The following is a 20,186-nucleotide window of genomic DNA, read 5'->3' on the forward strand; positions in this document are numbered from 1 at the left end:
TAAAACATTTACTGTCAGTCCCTTTACAGAAAAAGTTTGCTGACTCCTAATAAAACATTTCAGTCAAGTGGTTAAGAGCTACAGGTGCTAACCAAAAGGTCAGCAGTTCGAATCCACCAGCTGCTCCTTGGAAACCCTATGGGGCAGTTCTACTCTGCTCTATAGGGTTGCTATAGCTCAGAATCGACTTGACGGCACACAACAACAACAAGAACAGTGAAACATTGGACCAGCGATAGACTAGATAACACTTTTAGATCTTTTGCAACCAGGAGACATAAGCCCAAGGACAAGAAACAACGTAAATGGTTCAATGTATAGAAATAATGTGATTATATTACAAATTAACTAGGTTTATATTCAAGGGATCAAAGCTATATAGAAGGTAGAAATCATAATCAATTTTTTAAGCAGAAGAGGAGATCTGCTTATTAATTTAGTAAACTTTAAAGAAGTTTAGAATTAATCATAGGTGGTAGTTATAGCTTGCCGAATTAAAGCTGATCTTATCTTGAGTATAGCGACTAGTAGATGGGGAAGCAGCTGAAAATTCTGCTAGGAAGAAGGGCAGGAAAAAACTAGTCTAGGACTAAGAAGTTATCATATGTTGCCTATAAAGGAAATAAACATGAAAACAGTCATGAAATATCTGCATATCAAAAGGGTGGGTGGCTTGCTTTTATAAATCCATTTCTTTAACTGCAAGTATAAGGGCTTTATTGGTAAGGAAATGACACCACCCTTTAGTAAGTGATAAGCCTTTGGAGGGGATGGGAAGGGGAACGGTGTCTGATGATATATAATTTTTCTTGTATTTTTAGTGACTGAATGTGATTTTTGGATTTACATTTACCTTTTTTGTGGTACTAGATATTTTGAAGGCTAATATGGCATATTTTAGTGACTTTCTTCTGATGATTCTTTATTCTTTTGATTTTTCAATTACAGGTTGTATAATTAATGAAGTATGTCTAGGGATAATTTTCATTCTTACCTGCACAATTCCTCTTCCAAATTTTATTTTAGGTATCTGTGATTGAATATGCTGTATTTTGTCTTTAAAGGTATTTGTTTATTTCCAGTTAGTAACTAAGTGATTTTTTTTCTTTCAGATGATTCTTTGGGATTGGGATTTAAAACAGTGGTATAAACCTCATTATCAGGTAAATATGAGTGATATCTGTAAAGAAACTTTTGACATTTAAATTAAAGTTATATTTACAAGATTTCTGTGCCATAAGATTTTCTTTTAACTTGTTAAAATAACCAGAACCTTTATTTAAGTAGATTTAAAAAAAATACATTTTAAATATAATATTAAAAGAAAATGATAATAAATGAGACTTATATAGTTATTTGCAAATGTTATTAATATAATGTGGGCTCAGAATAAATTAATATTCTGTATTAAGAGTGAGAATATTTTTGTTCTGATTGTGGACCAGTGATCCACAGAAGGGGAAAAATAGATTGAAGGCTGCTTATGAGAAAAAGCAAACCATTTGCTTTGGGAGTAGAATTTTATCAGATGCTTTTTCTACATCTATTGATATGACCCCTTTTTTCCCATTATTCTATTAATGTTGTAAATTATGTTGTTTAATTTTTGTGTGTATGTATTTGCTTTGGTTCAGCAATTCAAATTATGGGAAGCTATCTGTCAGAGGTATGCTTAATCGTCTATAGTGACACATATAGAGAGCTGTTGGTTTTAATGTTATTTATAGTTGATAAAGACTAGAAATAGCTGGAATGTGCCCCAGTAGTGGGGAAGGTTCTAAAACAAAAACTAACACAAAATAACACTGCACAAGAAAAAAAAAATTCCACAAAGAAATAAGGACATTCTTTAGCTACTGTGACCTAAATAAAGTTACATAACATTTCTCAGTTCCAAAATGTGTGGGAGATACTTAATAAGCAGTTTCATAGTAAACTCATTAAATAATCTGAATACGTGTGAATTCCAAACATGCCCATTTGGCAATATAAGCTCAGGTACAATAAAACAAACAAGAGTGACACATGCAGTTCACTGGTCTGATTATCAGTATACTTATTTCTATAGGTGATTGAGTTGAACATCACGTATATGTATTTTCAAAAAATAAAAAATCATATCATATGTATACATCAATGTTTTTTTCTAAATTGTACTTTCTAAAAAGTACTTTTTCTAGAAAGTACTTTCCTAGCAATTGTTTAGGGCCCAGCCAATGCTACCCTTTCCATGATGCTTTGTTAAACGTCCAGCTCAAAGTTACTTTTGTCTCTTGAATTCTGATACCATTTTATTTGTATCTTTATCTCATCACTTTCTATAATATTAATTGTGATAGTACTATTTATTGTACTTTAAGTATATGTGCTGTACATTGTTTTAGTGCCCTACCTGCTTAATCAGATTTAATTTTCACATCAGCCCATAATGAGATAGATGCTATTATCCCCATTTTATATGAAAAAACTTTTTAAAATTTCAGATGTTAAATAACATGCTAATGGTCACACAGTTAGGGTTAAAATCTAGATTTCAGACTGCTGTGTCTTTGCAACAAAGCTTTGTCACTATGCTAGACTGCCTCTTGAGTGAGTAGGATAAATGAAAGAAATGCTGTGTATGTTTAAAAGATATTTTGGCGTAAAGGAAAGAAAATCCTTAACAAATGAGTGGAAAGTCCAAATTATGGTTTTAAAGTGAGTACAGATTCGGTTCTATACTAGTTAGAAACTGTAAATCAGTAATGAGTATCATTAAATATAATGAGATAAACTAATGAAAAAAATTATCGTTCACAGTATCATTCTCACTATCAAAAAATTTAAAGTTAGAATTATACCATTTGTTATATCATTTATGCCATGTCCAAATAAATGAAAATTTATATTTTATAGGATTAAATTACCTAGATATTATTAGATAGGAGGCCTTGATTTAAAGTAAAGTAAGTTATTCTTAAATGTTATGTTTTTCGTGTAACAAATATATGATTTTACCTTTTTTCTTTTCTAGAATTCTGGAGGTGGAAATGGAGTTGATCTTTCAGTGCTATATGAAGCTCGCAATATGGTGTCAGACCTTCTGTGTGACCCAGCCCTTCCCCCACGAGTCATTTCTTCCCTACGGAGTATCAGTAGCTTGATGGGTGCTTTCTCAGGTTCCTGTAGGCCAAAGATTAATCCTCTCACACCATTTCCTGGATTTTACCCCTGCTCTGAAATAGAGGACCCAGCTGAGAAAGGAGATCGAAAACTTCACAAGGTCAAAATATAGTAATCAGCCAGCCTTGTTTATCACATTTAATATTTTCAAATTAAAACTGCTCCTTTATATAAAATAGAATATTTTTTTCCAAGGAACACCTTCTTTTATACTACATTGAACCTCTTGGGACTTTAGAGATAGATATAAGTTCATGTAATTCTAGATGAGCATTCAGGTTTTACTCTAAATAACGTTGCTGTAATTAGCAGTAATAACTTGAATGGTAACAACTATTTATTATTGCTCTTATTGTTGTAAAGAAGTAAAGAAATAAATTTAATTCCAGGCCTGCACAAACTAGTAGTCAAGTCATGTTATTAATCTATTCTATTCTTTAGAATGCAGTAATTGTTCTTGTTAAGAACCAAGAAGAAATGGTCATTATAATTTTCATTTTATGATTTACATAGCATTATTTTAATTTTTTCTTTCACATTTTTTGGGAAACTTGTTTTTACCCCTGGTTTTGCCCATTAGAGATTGAGATATCCTAGTTGGCACTGATTTTTCAGTCATTAGATATGCAGTTAATTTCTCTTTAAAGATGAATGTTTCAAAATGGGATTTCCTTTACAAAACAATACTGTTCCAAATAGGTATACATTACGCTTGTTCAGAGTGCCTTTACTTGTTTTGACTATTTATTAGTATCTTCACCAGTAGCTTCAATCAAAAAAATTTAATACTAGAAACATTTTAGAGATTATTGGAGCTCAACTGCTGTATTCTACAATTAAGGAAACTAGCAAAAAGAGGTGAAATTGAAATCAGTTAAATTTGTTAATTGTAATGGTTTGCATAGAGCTAAGAAAAAATATAATTTTGGAGAGATTTTGATCATTGGTTAATTCCATTTTGTCAGTTCTCAGCCCTAGGGTTTAGAAATGTTGAAAAATTAAGCAAGCCCAATTAGGGCAAAAAGAATTTGAAAATTATTATTGATCACACTTTGAATCATAGGTAGTTATGTGATGCTTTTTTTTTTTTTTTTAGGTTTATTAAGTAGCACCTCCATTAGTCAAATCCCAATTAACAATGGTACTTGGTTGTATGGCATTTTTTTCACCACTCCACCTTAAGAGAAAGGTTAATCACAAGCCTTCAAATGGAATAGCAATAAATTTATGAATAAAATAATTCTTTAATATATTCTTAAGTTAGTATTCATTCAAATTGCTCTTCTTTGCATTTTCAATTGACATTTGATGTTTAGACTAGTAATTCTTAATCATAAAAATCATATTGACATCAGTATTGTGCTTGTTATTATGTTTACTAAGTAGAAAAGTATATTGGTACATTTTAGAAACATTTTAAACAACAAAATTTAACAGGAAACCAAAATACCTCATTTCCTGAGCATTCTAGTTAATCAGACTTATTTTTGGTACTAGTATCTACTGATAGGAGTAAGTCATAAAAGAATCAGGAAATAACCCATATTTCTTTGTGTTCTTTAAACTCCTTATTTGAATACCATATCTAGTTTGTATCTGCTTTTGGAAAAAAATATTAAAGCCTTCTTTTACTTCAGAAAATAGCAACAGCATTAAAAAAAAAAATTACTAAGGTAAAGAGAGTTGGAATAGATGATGTAATGTAAATGTTATGTATATGTTAAGAACTAAGAAAGATTATATGGACCTGAATTATAGCTAGTAAGGATTATGTTATATAAAGAACTTTTCACTGACTATCAAACTAAGCAGGAACCTTTATAAAATCAACATCCTTGGAAAAATTTAAATATAAGACAGATATTTATCTTTCTATGACTGTTTCAGAGTCTACTGACGGGAAGTTAATAGGAAGCAGAAGCTGTATTATCTCAATAGAATGAACTACAAATCTCAATAAAGTAAACATTCAGAATAAGCTATAAATCTCAATAAAATAAACATTCAAAAATTGAATATTCCAGTTAACTGAACATTTGGATAGTGTATAATGTTTTTAAAAATAGGGTTAAATATTTTAATGCTGAAGTTCTGAATTTAATTTAATCATTAATTCAGAAGGTAGTTCAAAACCCTGCATTTTCTTCAGATTTACTACTATGTACATTAGATAGCACTGTACTGAAAATACAAAAGTTTTAGGATATTAGGTCTGATCTTCCCTGATCCTAAGTTTTTCCTCTGACCTAGCTTTTCAGTGCATGTTTTTCGTGTCCACTTTTTAAATTGTCATTTGTTTCTTTCTTGTGAAACTAGGAGTAAGATGTGCAAAAGAAAAAAAAAAAAAAAAAAAACTAGTTAAATTGTAGAGAGTTCAGAAATCATTTTTTAGTAGAAAGAACATAAATATAACAATAGTATAGAGTGTGAAATTTGGAGGAAAATTGACAGATTTACAGAATAAAATGTTCTATTTCTCCTAGACATGTTAAAAATATAGTTTGTACTGATATTTTCATGTGCCATCTTTAATATTCCATATACAGCATATTAAAAGGTGAAGATTTTAACCGTCGTTAAATTATTCAACAGGGCCTAAATAGTAGGAGTAGCTTACCAACACCACAACTGAGGAGGAGTTCAGGAACTTCAGGTCTGCCACCCATTGAACAGTCTTCTTCAAGGTGGGAACGTAATAATGGCAAAAGACCTCATCAAGAATTTGGCATTTCCAGGTAAAATCCTTAGAGCCCTTTAAAGAAATCTGAATTTAACAAATCCATTTTGTTTCTGTGAGTAAAGTTTAGAATCACTCTAAAAGCAGAAAGGAATGGTTGAAGAACTTTAGGTATAGGACAGCATGAGTAGTAATAATATGGTGTAATAGAGAAACTGATTGTTAACAAGAAGCTAACATGCCTCTGCCAAAACTTAGGTAGGTTGGGTACAAAGTATGGTGGCCAGTGAGAAGATTTGAGGAAACTAGGATCAATTTAGGATAGGATATTGGGAAAGCCTTTAAATTGGTAGAAATGGCCATTATAGGGGCAGCCACTAATCAAATACACAGTATCCAAAGTAGATTAACAGAGTTACTGACTTGCAAAAGGAGAGCAACTTCCCAGAGTTTAACTTAGATGGTAGGTATAAGGTAGCAAGACTATTTCAAATCCTATTCCTACTGGAGGTCTAAGACTGATAATATTCAGTATTCTATTAAGGATTTAGTTGGGGTTGTTATTGTTAGCTGCTGTCAAGTCATGGTGACCTAATGTATAACAGAACAAAATTTTGCCCGATCCTACCCCATCTGCATGATTGTTGGTATGTTTGAGTCCATTGTTGTGGCTGTTGTGTCAGTCCACGTTACTGAGGGTTTCTGTTGTTTTCATTGGCCTTATACTTTACCAAACATGATGTCCTTTTCTAGGATTGGTCTTTCCTGATGACCACTTATCTGTCAGTTTGTCATCTTACTGTGTTGGCTTGTGTGTTGCTATGATTCTAGAAGCTATGCCATCAGTATTTCAAATACCAGCAGGGTCAGCCATGGTAGACAGGTTTCAGTGGAGCTTCCAGACTAAAACTAGGAAGAAACAGTGCTAATCCTATAGATGAAGGGCATCAGTAACTACAACTAAATGAGGCTGGGAAGTGTGCGAGCTAGAATCTTCTAAATGTAAATTCTTGCTAACAAATGATTCAATAATTTGTCTTCTGAAAGCCAGGAAAGATATTGATCTCTTGTGTGGGTTATACATTTCTATTTAGTCAGTTATCTATGTTAATAAAATTGGTATTAGTGCAAATGTCATGTCAAACCATGCGCTGAGCATGTGTTGTACTTTGGTTTCAGCGGTATAGTTTCACATTTGAAACAGTAGATGGCAGAATTGGATTATAGCTATTTACCTGTTAAAATTTGTATTAACATCTACATGTGAAATCTGAGTAAATAATTATAATTTTCCAGATTCTTTTGTGGTTTATTAATTTGAATATTCTATAATACAGTCAAATAGATGAACTTTTCTTATAAAAGCAAAATTGAGTGAAATGAAAAGTAAAACAGGAACGGACTAAAATATGAAGAATCCAGTACAGGAAAATGAAGACTGGTACAAAATTTGCTCAGAGCCTAAACATGATAGTTTTTTGTTTTGTTTTGTTTTATAATGGAAGCAGGATGTGTCAGGAACTAAAATATATTTCTTAACCATGGGAAACATGAGAATATTGTTGAGTTTAAAAAGGAATGATGAAACTGATTCTGTTTTTTAATCTGTCACATTGATATAACTGTAATGTGTTTGAGTTAAATATTTGCTACATTGAGTTAAGGTCATTTTTATCCTGTTGCCTTAGACAATTGATATTAAAATAGAAACATGGTTCAGAGACAAGAACTAATCACTAACTCTGAGAAGTGTCCATATATTGGTAAATGTAGACAGATTGTAATCATCCCTGGCAGATATATTCACATAACTCTCATTAAAACAAAACCATTTACCATATAAAAGATTTAGAAATTTAGAGAGTAAAGTAATTGGGGCATTATATGCATCTACCAGACCAGACTAAATTTTTCTAGTGTGCAGAAGCTACAGCTTTTCAGTAATAAATTTCTAAGTGTACCTTGGACATAGACAAGGTAATATGGGAATATATGAAGTATTTACAGCCAGTTTTCTTTTTCAAATTCAAGTCTCTAGAATAGTGCTGTCCAGTAGAAATTGATGGGAATATTTTGTATCTACAGTGTCCAATGTGGACACTAGCTACCTATGGCTGTTGATCACTTGAAGATGTGCCTGGTATGAATAAGGAACTGAATTTTAAATTTGATTTAATTTTAATTAATTTAAATTAAAATATAAGTAGCTACATATGACTAGTAGCAATCATATTAGACACTGTAGCTCTAGGTCTTCAATGCATCATGATATTTTGTTTTATTCAGGTACAGTCATATCTGTCAGGGCAAGGACCTTTAAGTTTTAGCATCACAAAATTAATAGACTTATGACTTTGGAATCATGAAGCATTCACCTTGACTTTATTAGAGCTAAGATCTGAGAATGGAGATTGTATGTCTTAGATTCTTGAGTCTTGATTTGAACTCAGCTTTGGATTCTGATCACAGCTTCCCTGACTATGATTTAACTGGCCCTAGCTATGATTTCAACATGATTCCAATATTGAACTTTTTACTTCCTGAGTCTGTTCCTGAAATTATATTTCTCGTTCTTCTAGCTTGTTTTTCATCTGTTACTATTGTGTCCTTATTTCCTAGCACACTGCTGCCATCCTCTAGATTAGTGGTTGCTTACAAAATTAATTTACCTAGAAAAGTTGGCAGTATCTTTACATCCTGTTAAACAGTAAAATTGTAATATAATATGGATGAGTGATGTAATAGAGACATGAACAAAAACCTCTATGTCAGAGAAAAATGGTCTTCTCTGTGTAAATGAGGTATGGAAGTACAAGAAAGATGGAAAGAGTTGGAGAGGTGCTCACTGAGAACTTAGTCTAAAGAAATAAAACATGAATGAAACTAGACAGGGAATCTAAATTTGTCCTTGAGCTTGTATGAAAGTACCCAGATCAGAAGTTGACTCACAGAAGAAAACACACCAGTGAATATCTAAGGAAAGGAAAGTAACTAACATTCATGCTGTGCTTGCTATATGCATGACACTGGGCCAAAAGCTTTTATATATATTATCCCATTTAATTTGTAATACCAAAAACCCACTGCCATCAAGTCTGTTCCCACTCATAGCGACCCCATAGGACAGAGCAGAACAGCTCCATAGGGTTTGCAAGGCTATAAATCTTTTCAGAAGCAGACTGCCACATCTGCCTCCTGCGGAGTGGCTGGTGGATTTGAACCATCAACATTTCGGTTAGCAGTTGAGTGCTTTAACCATTGCACCACCAGGGCTCCTTAATTTGTGATAGGTATATTAAACTCTGTGTATCACATTGGTGTGCTATAATTGCCTACCTATATATAATTTCTTCATAAAAGCCCTAAAACCTATACTAAAATATTTCAGTTGTAGGATATGACTGGCTTAAAGGATAGCTAATATCTGTGGGGAGAGGGAACAGGAAATACACCTACTCCTCATTTATTGACTATCTCATTTTCCAACATTTCGCATTTACGACAATAGTAAAAAAATCTGCTATCCGACTATTTTGTGCATTAACAACATGCATCTGGCAGTAATTAAAAGCAAGGTGTGAGGCGAGAGTAACACTGCCTATAATGGTTATGTGTCAGGTTGGCTGGGCCATGATTCTCAGTGGTTTGACAGTTATGTAATGATGTCAATTGGCAGTTATATAATGATGTAAGTTGGCACTTATGTAACGACGTAGTCATCCTCCATTTTGTGATCTGATGTGTCTTCCTCCATTTCTGTACAACACTGATTTTTGCATAATGACCTGGTCTTTGGAACCTAACCATGTCAATAAGTGTGCAGTCGGTGTAGCTCTTAGGTGATGCTAATGTTGCTGGTTCAGAGACCTGAATGAAAACCACTGGCTTAAAGTACACAATTTTTCATTACACCACTGAGAACCATGGACTAGCCAAGTTGACACATAACCTTAACCATTACAGCCACCTTACTCTTGCCTCGCACCTCAACATTCATTACTGCCAGACATACATTAATGTACAAAATAGTCAGATAGTAGATTTTATACTATTGTCATAAATGCGAAATGTCAGATAATGATACAGTCGAGATGGTTGATAAGTGAGGAGTAGGTGTAGTTAGAAATGCAAATTCTCTGGCCCTATGCCAGACCTACAGAATCAGAACTGGGAGTAGGGTCAGAAATCTGTGTTTTAAGAAGCCCTCCAGGTGATACTGATAATCTGCTTTAGGTAGGGAGTCCCCAGCTACAACCTGTGGACCTAATCTGGTCTGCAGCCTGTTTTTGTAAACAAAATTTTATTGAAGCACAACCACACCCATTCATTTTACTGTTGTCTGTAGCTGCTTTTGTGCTACAGTGGCAGAGCTGACTAGTAGCAACAGAGACCTTAAGGCCTGCAAAGTCAAAAATATTTACTACCTGCTCCTTTATAGAAAAAGTTTGCGGATCTGTGCTTTAGGGCATAGGCACTAGATAACAGTTATAAACCCTGAATGTAGCAGCACTTATTTGCTAATTGAATTAAAGACCAAGAAGAAAAAAGAGAAAATTTTCCATAGGTTTAAAATTCTTAATTTGTTATCTTTCCCTTTTAGTCAAGGATGCTATCTAAATGGACCATTTAGTTCAAATCTACTGACAATTCCGAAGCAAAGGTCTTCTTCTGTATCATTCACTCACCATATAAGTCTGAGAAGAGCTGGTAAGAAATCATTCTTTATGATTTAAGTATGTGAGATCTCAGAGTATACAATAGAACAATTTTTTTTCATTATACATAGGTAATTTTGAATACCATTTCAAGTGTTATAAGTTAACATGACTAAGCAGTTTGGGTTGGCTATTAGTTGCTAACCAAAAGGTCGGCAGTTCAAACCCACCAGGTGTTCCTTGCAAACTCTATGGGCCAGCTCTACTCTGTCCCATAGGGTTGCTATGAGTTGGAATTGACTCAATGGCAATGGTTTTGGTTTTTGGTTTATTAGTTGACCAGGAGCCCTGATGGTGCAGTGGTTAAGCACTTGGCATTAACTGAAAAGTCAGCAGTTTGAACCCACCAGCCACTCCTCAGGAGAAAGATGTGGCAGTCTGCTTCCATAAAGATTTACAGCCTTGGAAACCCTGTGAGGCAGTTCTACTCTGTTCTATAGGGTCGCTATGAGTCAGAATCGACTCAAGAGCAACAGGTTTGGTTTTTATTAGTTGACTACTTGCTCCCTCATTCAGTAAACACTTTTTGAGGACCTACCATGTACCAGGCACTTTGTTAGGAACTGGGAATTCAGAAATTAAATATAGGACTATTTCAGTAACCTGAATAGTTACAGATCCAGATTCATATATCCAGAACAAGAGGAAACCTACAAAGGTATTTCCCTTTTTTAGAATGGTAGTTGTGATTGAAAAAAAAAAAAAAAAATCATAGTAGGGGAGTAGAGAAACACCCTGACTATATCCTGGTAAGTCATTCTAATTGAGAAATTTTCTTTAACTCAAAAGATTACAGAATACTTCAAAATTTTTGGATGAAAAATATGTATAGATACAACATAATAATAGCAGAGGAACACAGATACAGTGCTTTTAAAGTACTTTATGTCTGATATTACAGTCAGTTGGATATACAATTGCAGATTCCTTTTTTATACAATATCTGACATATCATACGAATTATAAAACATTGAAGAGGCGGGAAAATGCTTGATAAGCAAAAAGAGCAGACAATAGAAGATCTACATGTGATCTTGATGCTGGAGTTAATAAAGTCTTTAACAATGACGTTTTAAAGGAAATAGAAGGAAAGATGGATGAATTGAAAAGTTAATTTCAACAGAGAACTAACAAAACAAGTGGACTGTCTAGAGCTAAGAAATGCATTGATGAAATTAAAAGCTTATTGAATGGGTTTAAGAGAAGATTGGACACAATAGAAAATAGTATTAGTGAAATTGAAAACAGAAATATAAAAAACTAAACTGAAGCATGAAAAGGGAAAGAAATGCATAAATAACAGGACAAATGGAACACAGTCAAAAGTTTTAATGTATGTGTAAATCATGTCCCTAAAAGGAGAGGAGAGACAATGGGGCAGAAACAAAATTTAAAGAGATAGTGGCTAAAAAACTTCCTAAAACCAATAAAAGAAAGCAAAGCAACACACAAATTCATGGAGCTCAGTGAGCCCCAAGCTGGAAAAATATAAAGAAAATCACAACTAAGTACATCATTGTAAAAGCTCTGAATACTAAAGATAAAGAGAAAAATCTCAAAAACAAACAAAAGTAGAAAAGTTATTTTCCAAACAGTAAAAATAATACCAAAAGTGACTTCTCAGTAGCAACCATGGAAGCCAAAGACAATGGAATACATATTTAGTGATGAAAGAATAAAAAAGTCCATTTTCAAGGGGAGAGAATTATACAAAGGTGTGAACAACAGAAGGCAGGGATCAATGGGGACTGCATTAGAATCTGTTCACTTCAACAACCTAATAGAAAAATGAGCAAAAGACTTAACGCTCACTTACAAAAAAAAGACTGTAAGTGGCCTATAAACATATAAAAGATGCTCAACCTCATGAGTAATCAGGAAATAAAAAACCAAAAGCACAAAGCTCTTCCGTTCACCATCAGCTTTGCAAAAGATAGTCTAAAGATACCAAGTGTTGGTGAGAATTTGTAGCAACAGAAACTGTCATACAGTGCAGGTGGGAATATAAATTTTTATAATGACTTTGAAAAATAGTTTATTACTATAAAGATGAGTAATTACACTCTAGAATATATACCCTGATAAAATACACATCTGTGTATGCCAAAATACAGGTATAAGAATGTTCAGAGCCATATTGTTGCCCCAAAACTGGAAACATCCCATATGTCTATTAACACTTGAATGGAGAAATAAAATTGTGCTATGTTCATGCTATGGAGCCCTGGTGGTGCAGTGGTTAAGAGCTTGGCTGCTAACCAAAAGATCAGCAGTTCGAATCAACCAGCTGCTCTATACAATTTCATACAGCAGTGAAAATGAATGAATGAAGTCACAGGCAACAGCATGGAAATATCTTCTAAAAACGTTGAGTAAAGAAATCAAGGCATAGAAGCTATCTGATTCAATTTATAAAGTTCAAAAAAGGCAAGTAATATAAATTGTTAAGGGATGCATACATGGGTGTCATAATTATAAAGAGAGACAAGAAAACAATACCATAAATCCAAGATAATGATTTCATTAATGGGAGGGAGAAAGAAGATGAGGGCTTCTGACCTCTGGCAATGTTTTATGTCTTAGCTTGGGCGATGGGCATTCCTGTTGTAACTTTTCTGTATGTGTATTATATTTCACAGTAAAAATATTTTTTAAAAAAGTAATGGAGCTATACTGTAGAATGTATTTCTTAGGGTTGCTAGATTTTCTTCTATTTCATTTTGTCCTCTCCTCAAAGCTTTTCTATGTTATATTAAATTTCTATCATGGAGAGTATATCCTAATATTAACAACAACAACAACAAAACCCATTGCCATCCAGTCAATTCCAACTCATAGCGGCCCTATAGGACAGAGTAGAACTGCCCCATGGGATTTCCAGGGAGTGGTTAGTGGATTCAGACTGCCAACCTTTTGGTTAGTAGCTCAGCTCTTAGACACTGCACCACCAGGGCTCCATCCTAATGTAATTTACCCTTTATTCCTCTCACCCTGTTTATCAGGATTTTGGTCACTTACTAGTATAATTAGAGAAAATTGCAAACTGAGACTTTAGTCAGTTATTTCCCCTCTAGTCCTCAGTTTCCTCTTCTGAAACACTACATTAAATTAGATTATCTATAAAATTCCATTCAGCCCTAACATTATTTGAATTTATAGAAGCCTCTAAACAAATCAATCTGATTAAACAGCAGTGACAGCCCTGGAAAGAGTATGGTCTCACAGAGTTAACTGTGTGAATTAAATGAAGTTACTTAATATTTTTGGAGATTTTTTCTTCACGTGTAAAATAAAGACACTGCTTAAACTCACAAGGCTATTGTGAAGATTAAATAAAATACACGTCTGTAACTATGCCTGAAAATATTGTAGATCCTTAATGATTTCTTTGCTTTCCTCTCTGATTCACACTTTACTTGGATCTTTATTTTTAAATAAAGTTTTTAATCTGCCTCTCTCTCTCTTAGGTATACCCATACTGCCTTAGTTCAAGTCACTCAGCAAAGGTTTCTAGAGTAAATCAGCAGGAGTAGGACCTATGGGTTCCTGAAGCAGTCTGTTTTTCCCTTGTTTTAGCACTTAACAGATGTTTGTATCCTCCACTAGACTATACAGGAGCCCTGGTGGTGCAGTGGTTAAAGTGCTCGGCTACTAACTCATGTTGGTGGTTCAAACCCACCAGCCACCCTGTGGGAGAAAGATGTGGCAAGTCTGACTCTAGGGCAATGGACTAGATTATATGTTTATTGAGTTGCAGGGATATTATGTTTTTCTCCATTGTGAAACTCAGCACATTTTCCAGCACATAGTAGGCTCTCAAATATTTGTTGAATGAATGAATGAACTAAAAAAATTTTGGATATATTTCCTAAAGAGATATGCTGATTGTGTTAGTGTATAATTTTATCATGCGCTCAACTTGCTTAATGCTATTAAGCACTTGGAAATAGAATCTGGTGTAAAGATGCTTTGCTCATGTGGATAATCAAGATGGTATGGACACAAAATGTGAAAGATAAAGACCAATATAGATTAGGAAAATTTGTGCCAAATAAAAATACTAAAATGGCATGTACATTTTAGTCATACTCTTAAATCGTTATGTATTATGTACCATCCTGCCAAAGGGTGTTTACTTGACAGTCATTGATAATGACAAATATGGTCTATATTCTGCTTAAATTACTTGGATGTCCTCAAGGTAGTCCTAAGTAGAAATTTATTTTTATCATTTAATTGTAAATACTTTGATTTCTTTAGAGATGGAAGATTGTCTGTATAAATATACAAACATATATAATACACAAGTACATGCACACATACATTTATTAATTAATTTATCTATTTTCTCCTTTTTAATTTTTAAAGGTGCTGTATCCTGCGTGACTCCTGTGAATTCTCCCAGTCATGGACCAGTGTCTGCTGGTTCTCTAACTAATCGGTCATCTATAGAATTTCCTGATACCGCTGATTTTCTTACTAAGCCAAGTGTTATTTTACACAAATCTGTGGGCAATGTACCCAATACACCAGATTCTTATCAGCAGCTTAGAAATTCTGATAGCAATCTTTGTAACAGGTAAGTTCCCAGATGTTTATCATTTCTATTTTAAAATGTAGGTTATTTTAATAAAGTATTACTAGTTTTCTAGTTCTATATTACAACTAGATGATGGATTAAGATTATAGCTTCTTCTTTATCTAGGAGTTTTTATTCTAAATTAGCTTTTTCTCATTTAGGTGCTATTATTCATCTTCTAATTAAACGTTCTCCATCAGAGGTGAAATATAGTGGTAGTCTACCCATAAAGAGATATCAGCAAATTCAGAGAATTCTTTTAGTACATGCTACTTTAGTGTCTACTCGAAAGTACCTGATTCACATGATGTTCAGTCTCATTTCTGCTTCTGTAGTAATTACCCTAGACCTTAATTTTGACTTTCAAAAATATGTTACTTCCTTGAGGGATACCTAAATACTTTCTAGAATAAAGCCTATTAAATTTATAGAGAGATTGGAATATTAGGATTTGTTCTAGCTGGGATCTTGGTTAAATATTAAGAACATTTTCTAATTATGTTTAGGTAAGAAATTTTCCTCATTTATCATATTTATTTATCTGTTTTATTCTATAAGCTGTGGACATCAAATACTGAAATATGTTTCAACATCTGAATCAGAATCTGGTACAGACTGCCAGAGTGGAAAATCAGGTGAGATTGCAAAAGTCATATGTGTTGGAGCTTAAGAGGAAATTCTTACATTGTTTTTTGAGTGGATAAATGAATGGGTTTAACTTCAGTTTATCTATCTTTAAAATAAAAATTATAATGTTTTACCTACTTCACAGAGGAGTTCTTAGGAAAAACTTCTAGATAGTAGATGGTGGAAATATTCTGAAAAGTAAAAATGTACTGTACAAATGAATGTAATCTTCTTAGGTTATGGCTAGGGTTCATAGTGTATTGACTTTAATAATTGTGCTGTGCAATCTAAGCCCAAAGATTTTTCTGTATATTTGTTTTTATGGCACAGAGAGGAATTGTTTTAAAATTTGGTTAATTATAGCATTCTAAAATATTCATTATCTTCAAACCAGGAATATTGTTGGTGATGAAATTATAGTTATTTTGTAACTTTAGAAAAGATGATGACTCAAGCTTTCAGTAGTAGTGAACTAGGTAAATCAGACTAATACTCCCCTTGAGTGCAGCTAGAAAATATGGACAAATTATTTTAAAATCTGCCGAAAGCCATTGAAGAACTAGCAAGCTCCTAAGAATCAGCAGTACAAGATCTAGAGGAAGACAAAGGTACAAGGAGGTGAGACCAGAGTTTGAGGGTACCAAAAGAGTATTTGCTGATTCTAGAGGGTCCAGTGACTGATAGAATGAGTAGTGGTTTTGGTAGCTTCATGGGACTAAAAAAACAAACAAACAAACAAAAACAAACCCATTGTCATCAAGTCGATTCCAATTCATAGTGACCCTACTGGAAAGAGCAGAATTGCTCCATAGGGTTTCCAAGGAGTGGCTGGTGGATTCGAACTGCCAACTTTTTGGTTAGCAGCCAAGCTGTTAACAACTGCACCACCAGGGCTCCAACTACAGGGACAGATATTGGCATTGAAGGCCTGCCACGGTGGGGGTAACTTGGTAAACTCTGAAGTACTGCACCCTGTTGTTGTTTGGTGCCATAGCGTCAGTTCTGACTCATAGCAACCCTCTGTACTACAGAAAGAAACACTGCCTGATCCAGTGCCATGCTCACAATCGTTGTTATGCTTGAGCCCACTGTTGCAGCCTCTGTGTCAATCCATCTTGTTGAGGGTCTTCCTCTTTTTCACTGACCCTCTACTTTACCAAGCATGATGTCCTTCTCCAGGGACTGATCCCTCCTGACAACATGTCCAATGTATGTGAGATGCAGTCTTGCCATCCTTGCTTCTAAGAAGCATTCTGGTTGTACTTCTTCCAAGACAGATTTGGCAGTCCATGGTATATTCAATATTCTTTGCGAACACTACAATTCAAAGGCATCAATTCTTCTTCAGTCTTCCTTATTTATCATTCAGTTTTCACATGCATACGAGGCAATTGAAAACATCATGACTTGGGTCAGGTGCACCTTAGTCTTCAAGATGACATCTTTGCTTTTTAACACTTTAAAGAGGTCTTTTGCAGCAGATTTTCCCAATGTAATACATTGTTTAATTTCTTGACTGATGCTTCCATGGGTGTTGACTGTGGATCCAAGTAAAATGAAATCCTTGACAACTTCAATCTTTTCTCCATTTATCATGATGTTGCTTATTGGTCCAGTTATGAGGATTTTTGTTTTCTTTGTGTTGAGTTGTAATCCATACTGAAGGCTGTGGTCTTTGATCTTTATCAGTAAGTGCTTCAAGTTCTCTTTATTTTCAGCAAGCAAAGTTGTGTCATCTGCAAAATGCAGGTTGTTAATGAGTCTTCCTCCAATCCTAATGCTGAGTTCTTATTCATATAGTCCAATTTCTCAGATTATTTGCTCAGCATACAGATTGAATAGGTATGGTGAAAGGACACAACCCTGACACACACCTTTCCTGACTTTAAACCATGCAGTATCCCCTTGTTCTGTTCAAACGACTGCCTCTTGATCTATGTACAGGTTCCTCATGAGCACAATGAAGTGTTCTGGAATTCCCATTCTTCGCAATGTTATCCATAATTTGTTATGATCCACACAGTTGAATGCCTTTGCATAGTCAATAAAACACAGGTAAACATCTTTATGGTATTCTCTGCTTTCAGCCAGGATGTATCTGACATCAGCAATGATATCCCCAGTTTCACGTCCTCTTCTGAATCCGGCCTGAATTTCTGGAAGTTTCTTGTCGATATACTGCTACAGCTGCTTTTGAATGATCTTCAGCAAAATTTTACTTGCACATGATATTAATAATATTGTTTGATAATTTCCACATTCGGTTGGATCACCTTTCTTGGGAATAGGCAGGCATAAATATGGATCACTTCCAGTCAGTTGGCCAGGTAGCTGTCTGCCAAATTTCTTGGCATAGATGAGTGAGCACTTCGAGCACTGCATCCGTTTGTTGAAACATCTCAGTTAATATTCTGACAACTCTTAGAGCCTTGTCTTTCACCAATGCCTTCAGTGCAGCTTGGACTTCTTCCTTCAGTACCATTGGTTCCTGATCATATGCTACCTCTTGAAATGGTTGAACTTCGACCAATTCTTTTTGGTATAATGACTCTGTGTATTCCTTCCGTCTTCTTTTGGTGCTTTTGGCATCGTTTAATATTTTCCCCAGAGAATCCTTCACTATTGCAACTTGAGGTTTGAATTTTTTCTTCACTTCTTTCAGCTTGAGAAATGCTGAGCGTGTTCTTCCCTTTTGGTTTTCTATCTCCAGGTCTTTGCACATGTCATTATAATACTTTGCTTTGTCTTCTCGAGGCACCCTTTGAAACCTTCTGTTCAGCTCTTTTACTTCATCATTTCTTCCTTTTGCTTTAGCTACTTGATGTTCAAGAACAAGTTTCAGAGTGTCTTCTGACATCCATTTTGGTCTTTTCTTTCTTTCCTGTCTTTTTAATGACCTTTTGCTTTCTTCATGTATGATGTCCTTGATGTCATCCCACAACTTGTCTCATCTTCAGTCATTAGTGTTCAATGTGTCAAATCTGTTCTTGAGATACTCTTTAAATTAAGGTGGGATATACTCAAGGCCATACTTTGGCTCTCGTGGACTTGGTCTAATTTTCTTCAGTTTCAACTTGAACTTGCATATGAGCAATTGATGGTCTGTTCTGCAGTCGGCCCCTGGCCTTGTTCTGACTGATGATATTGAGCTTTTCCATCGTCTTTTTCCACAGATGTAGTTGATTTGATTCTTGAGTATGCCATCTGGCTTGGTCCACGTGTTGCCGTTTATGTTGCTGAAAAAAGGTATTTGCAATGAAGAAGTCATTGGTCTTGCAAAATTCAGTCATGCAATCTCTGGCACCATTTCTGTCACCAAGGCCATATTTTCCAACTACCGATCCTTCTTCTTTGTTTCCAACTTTTACATTCCAAATCACCACTAATTATCAATGCATCCTGATTGCATGGTCAATCAATTTCAAACTGCAGAAGCTGGTAAAAATTTTCAATTTCTTCATCTTTGGCCTTAGTGATTGGTGCGTAAATTTGAATAATAGTCGTATTAACTGGTCTTCCTTGTAGGCGTATGGATATTATCCTATCACTGACAGCGTTGTACTTCAGGATAGACCTTGAAATGTTCTTTTTGATGATCACTGCAATGCCATTCCTCTTTATCATTCCCGACATAGTTGACCATATGATTATCTGATTCAGAATGGCCAGTTCTAGTCCATTTCAGCTCACTAATGCCTAGGATATCGATGTTTATGCATTCCATTTCATTTTTGACCATTTCCAATTTTCCTAGATTCATACTTTGTACATTCCATGTTCCGATTATTGATGGATGTTTGCAGGTGTTTTTTTCTCATTTTGAGTCATGCCACATCAGCAAATGAATATCCCGAAAGCTTCACTCCATCCACGTCATTAAGGTCAACTCTACTTCCCCAGTTGTCTTTTAGTGCCTTCCAACCTGGGGGGCTTATCTTCTGGACTATATCAGACAATGTTCTGCTGCCATTCATCAGGTTTTCCCTGGCTAATTCTTTTCAGAAGTAGACTGCCAGGCCCTTCTTTGTAGCCTGTCTTAGTCTGGAAGCTCAACTGAAACCTGTCTGCCATTGGCAGCCCTGCTGGTATCTGAATACCACTGGCATAGCTTACAGCACCACAGCAACACACAAACCCCCACAGTAAAACAAACTGACAGACATGTGGGGGACTGCACCCTAGGAATAAAGAAAAATTAGAAATCTCTTAGGTGAAGGGAAGGACAGCACACACTACAGGGGAAGTCAGTACAACTGGACTAAACCAAAGCTAAGAAGTTTCCTGAATCAATCAAACACTTTGAGGGACAGACTAGCAGGGGTAGGGGTCTGAGGACCATGCTTTCAGGGGACATCTAGGTCAATTGGCATAACAAAGCTTATTAAGAAAATGTTCTGCATCCTACTTTGGTGAGTGGCATCTGGTG

At 34.8% G+C, this 20,186-nt stretch overlaps 1 protein-coding gene across 4 annotated transcripts in view; it reads left to right on the top strand.

Moving 5' to 3' along the window:
• PDE3B (phosphodiesterase 3B) overlaps positions 1-20,186 on the top strand; it is a 165,066-nt gene that overhangs the window by 123,166 nt on the left and 21,714 nt on the right. For all 4 annotated transcript variants that reach the window (XR_002825087.1, XM_004369669.2, XM_023737450.1 and 1 more), the window contains exons 2-7: positions 1,113-1,163; positions 3,014-3,262; positions 5,755-5,897; positions 10,440-10,546; positions 14,923-15,133; positions 15,692-15,768. Coding sequence is in view for 3 of the 4 variants with exons in the window: in XM_004369669.2 (XP_004369726.1) it covers positions 1,113-1,163; positions 3,014-3,262; positions 5,755-5,897; positions 10,440-10,546; positions 14,923-15,133; positions 15,692-15,768 (838 nt within the window). In the remaining variant the exon portion in view is untranslated. The remainder of the gene's footprint in view (positions 1-1,112; positions 1,164-3,013; positions 3,263-5,754; positions 5,898-10,439; positions 10,547-14,922; positions 15,134-15,691; positions 15,769-20,186) is intronic.

This window comes from Trichechus manatus, unplaced genomic scaffold (genome assembly GCF_000243295.1).
Source record: "Trichechus manatus latirostris isolate Lorelei unplaced genomic scaffold, TriManLat1.0 scaffold00006, whole genome shotgun sequence".
NCBI lineage: Eukaryota > Metazoa > Chordata > Mammalia > Sirenia > Trichechidae > Trichechus > Trichechus manatus.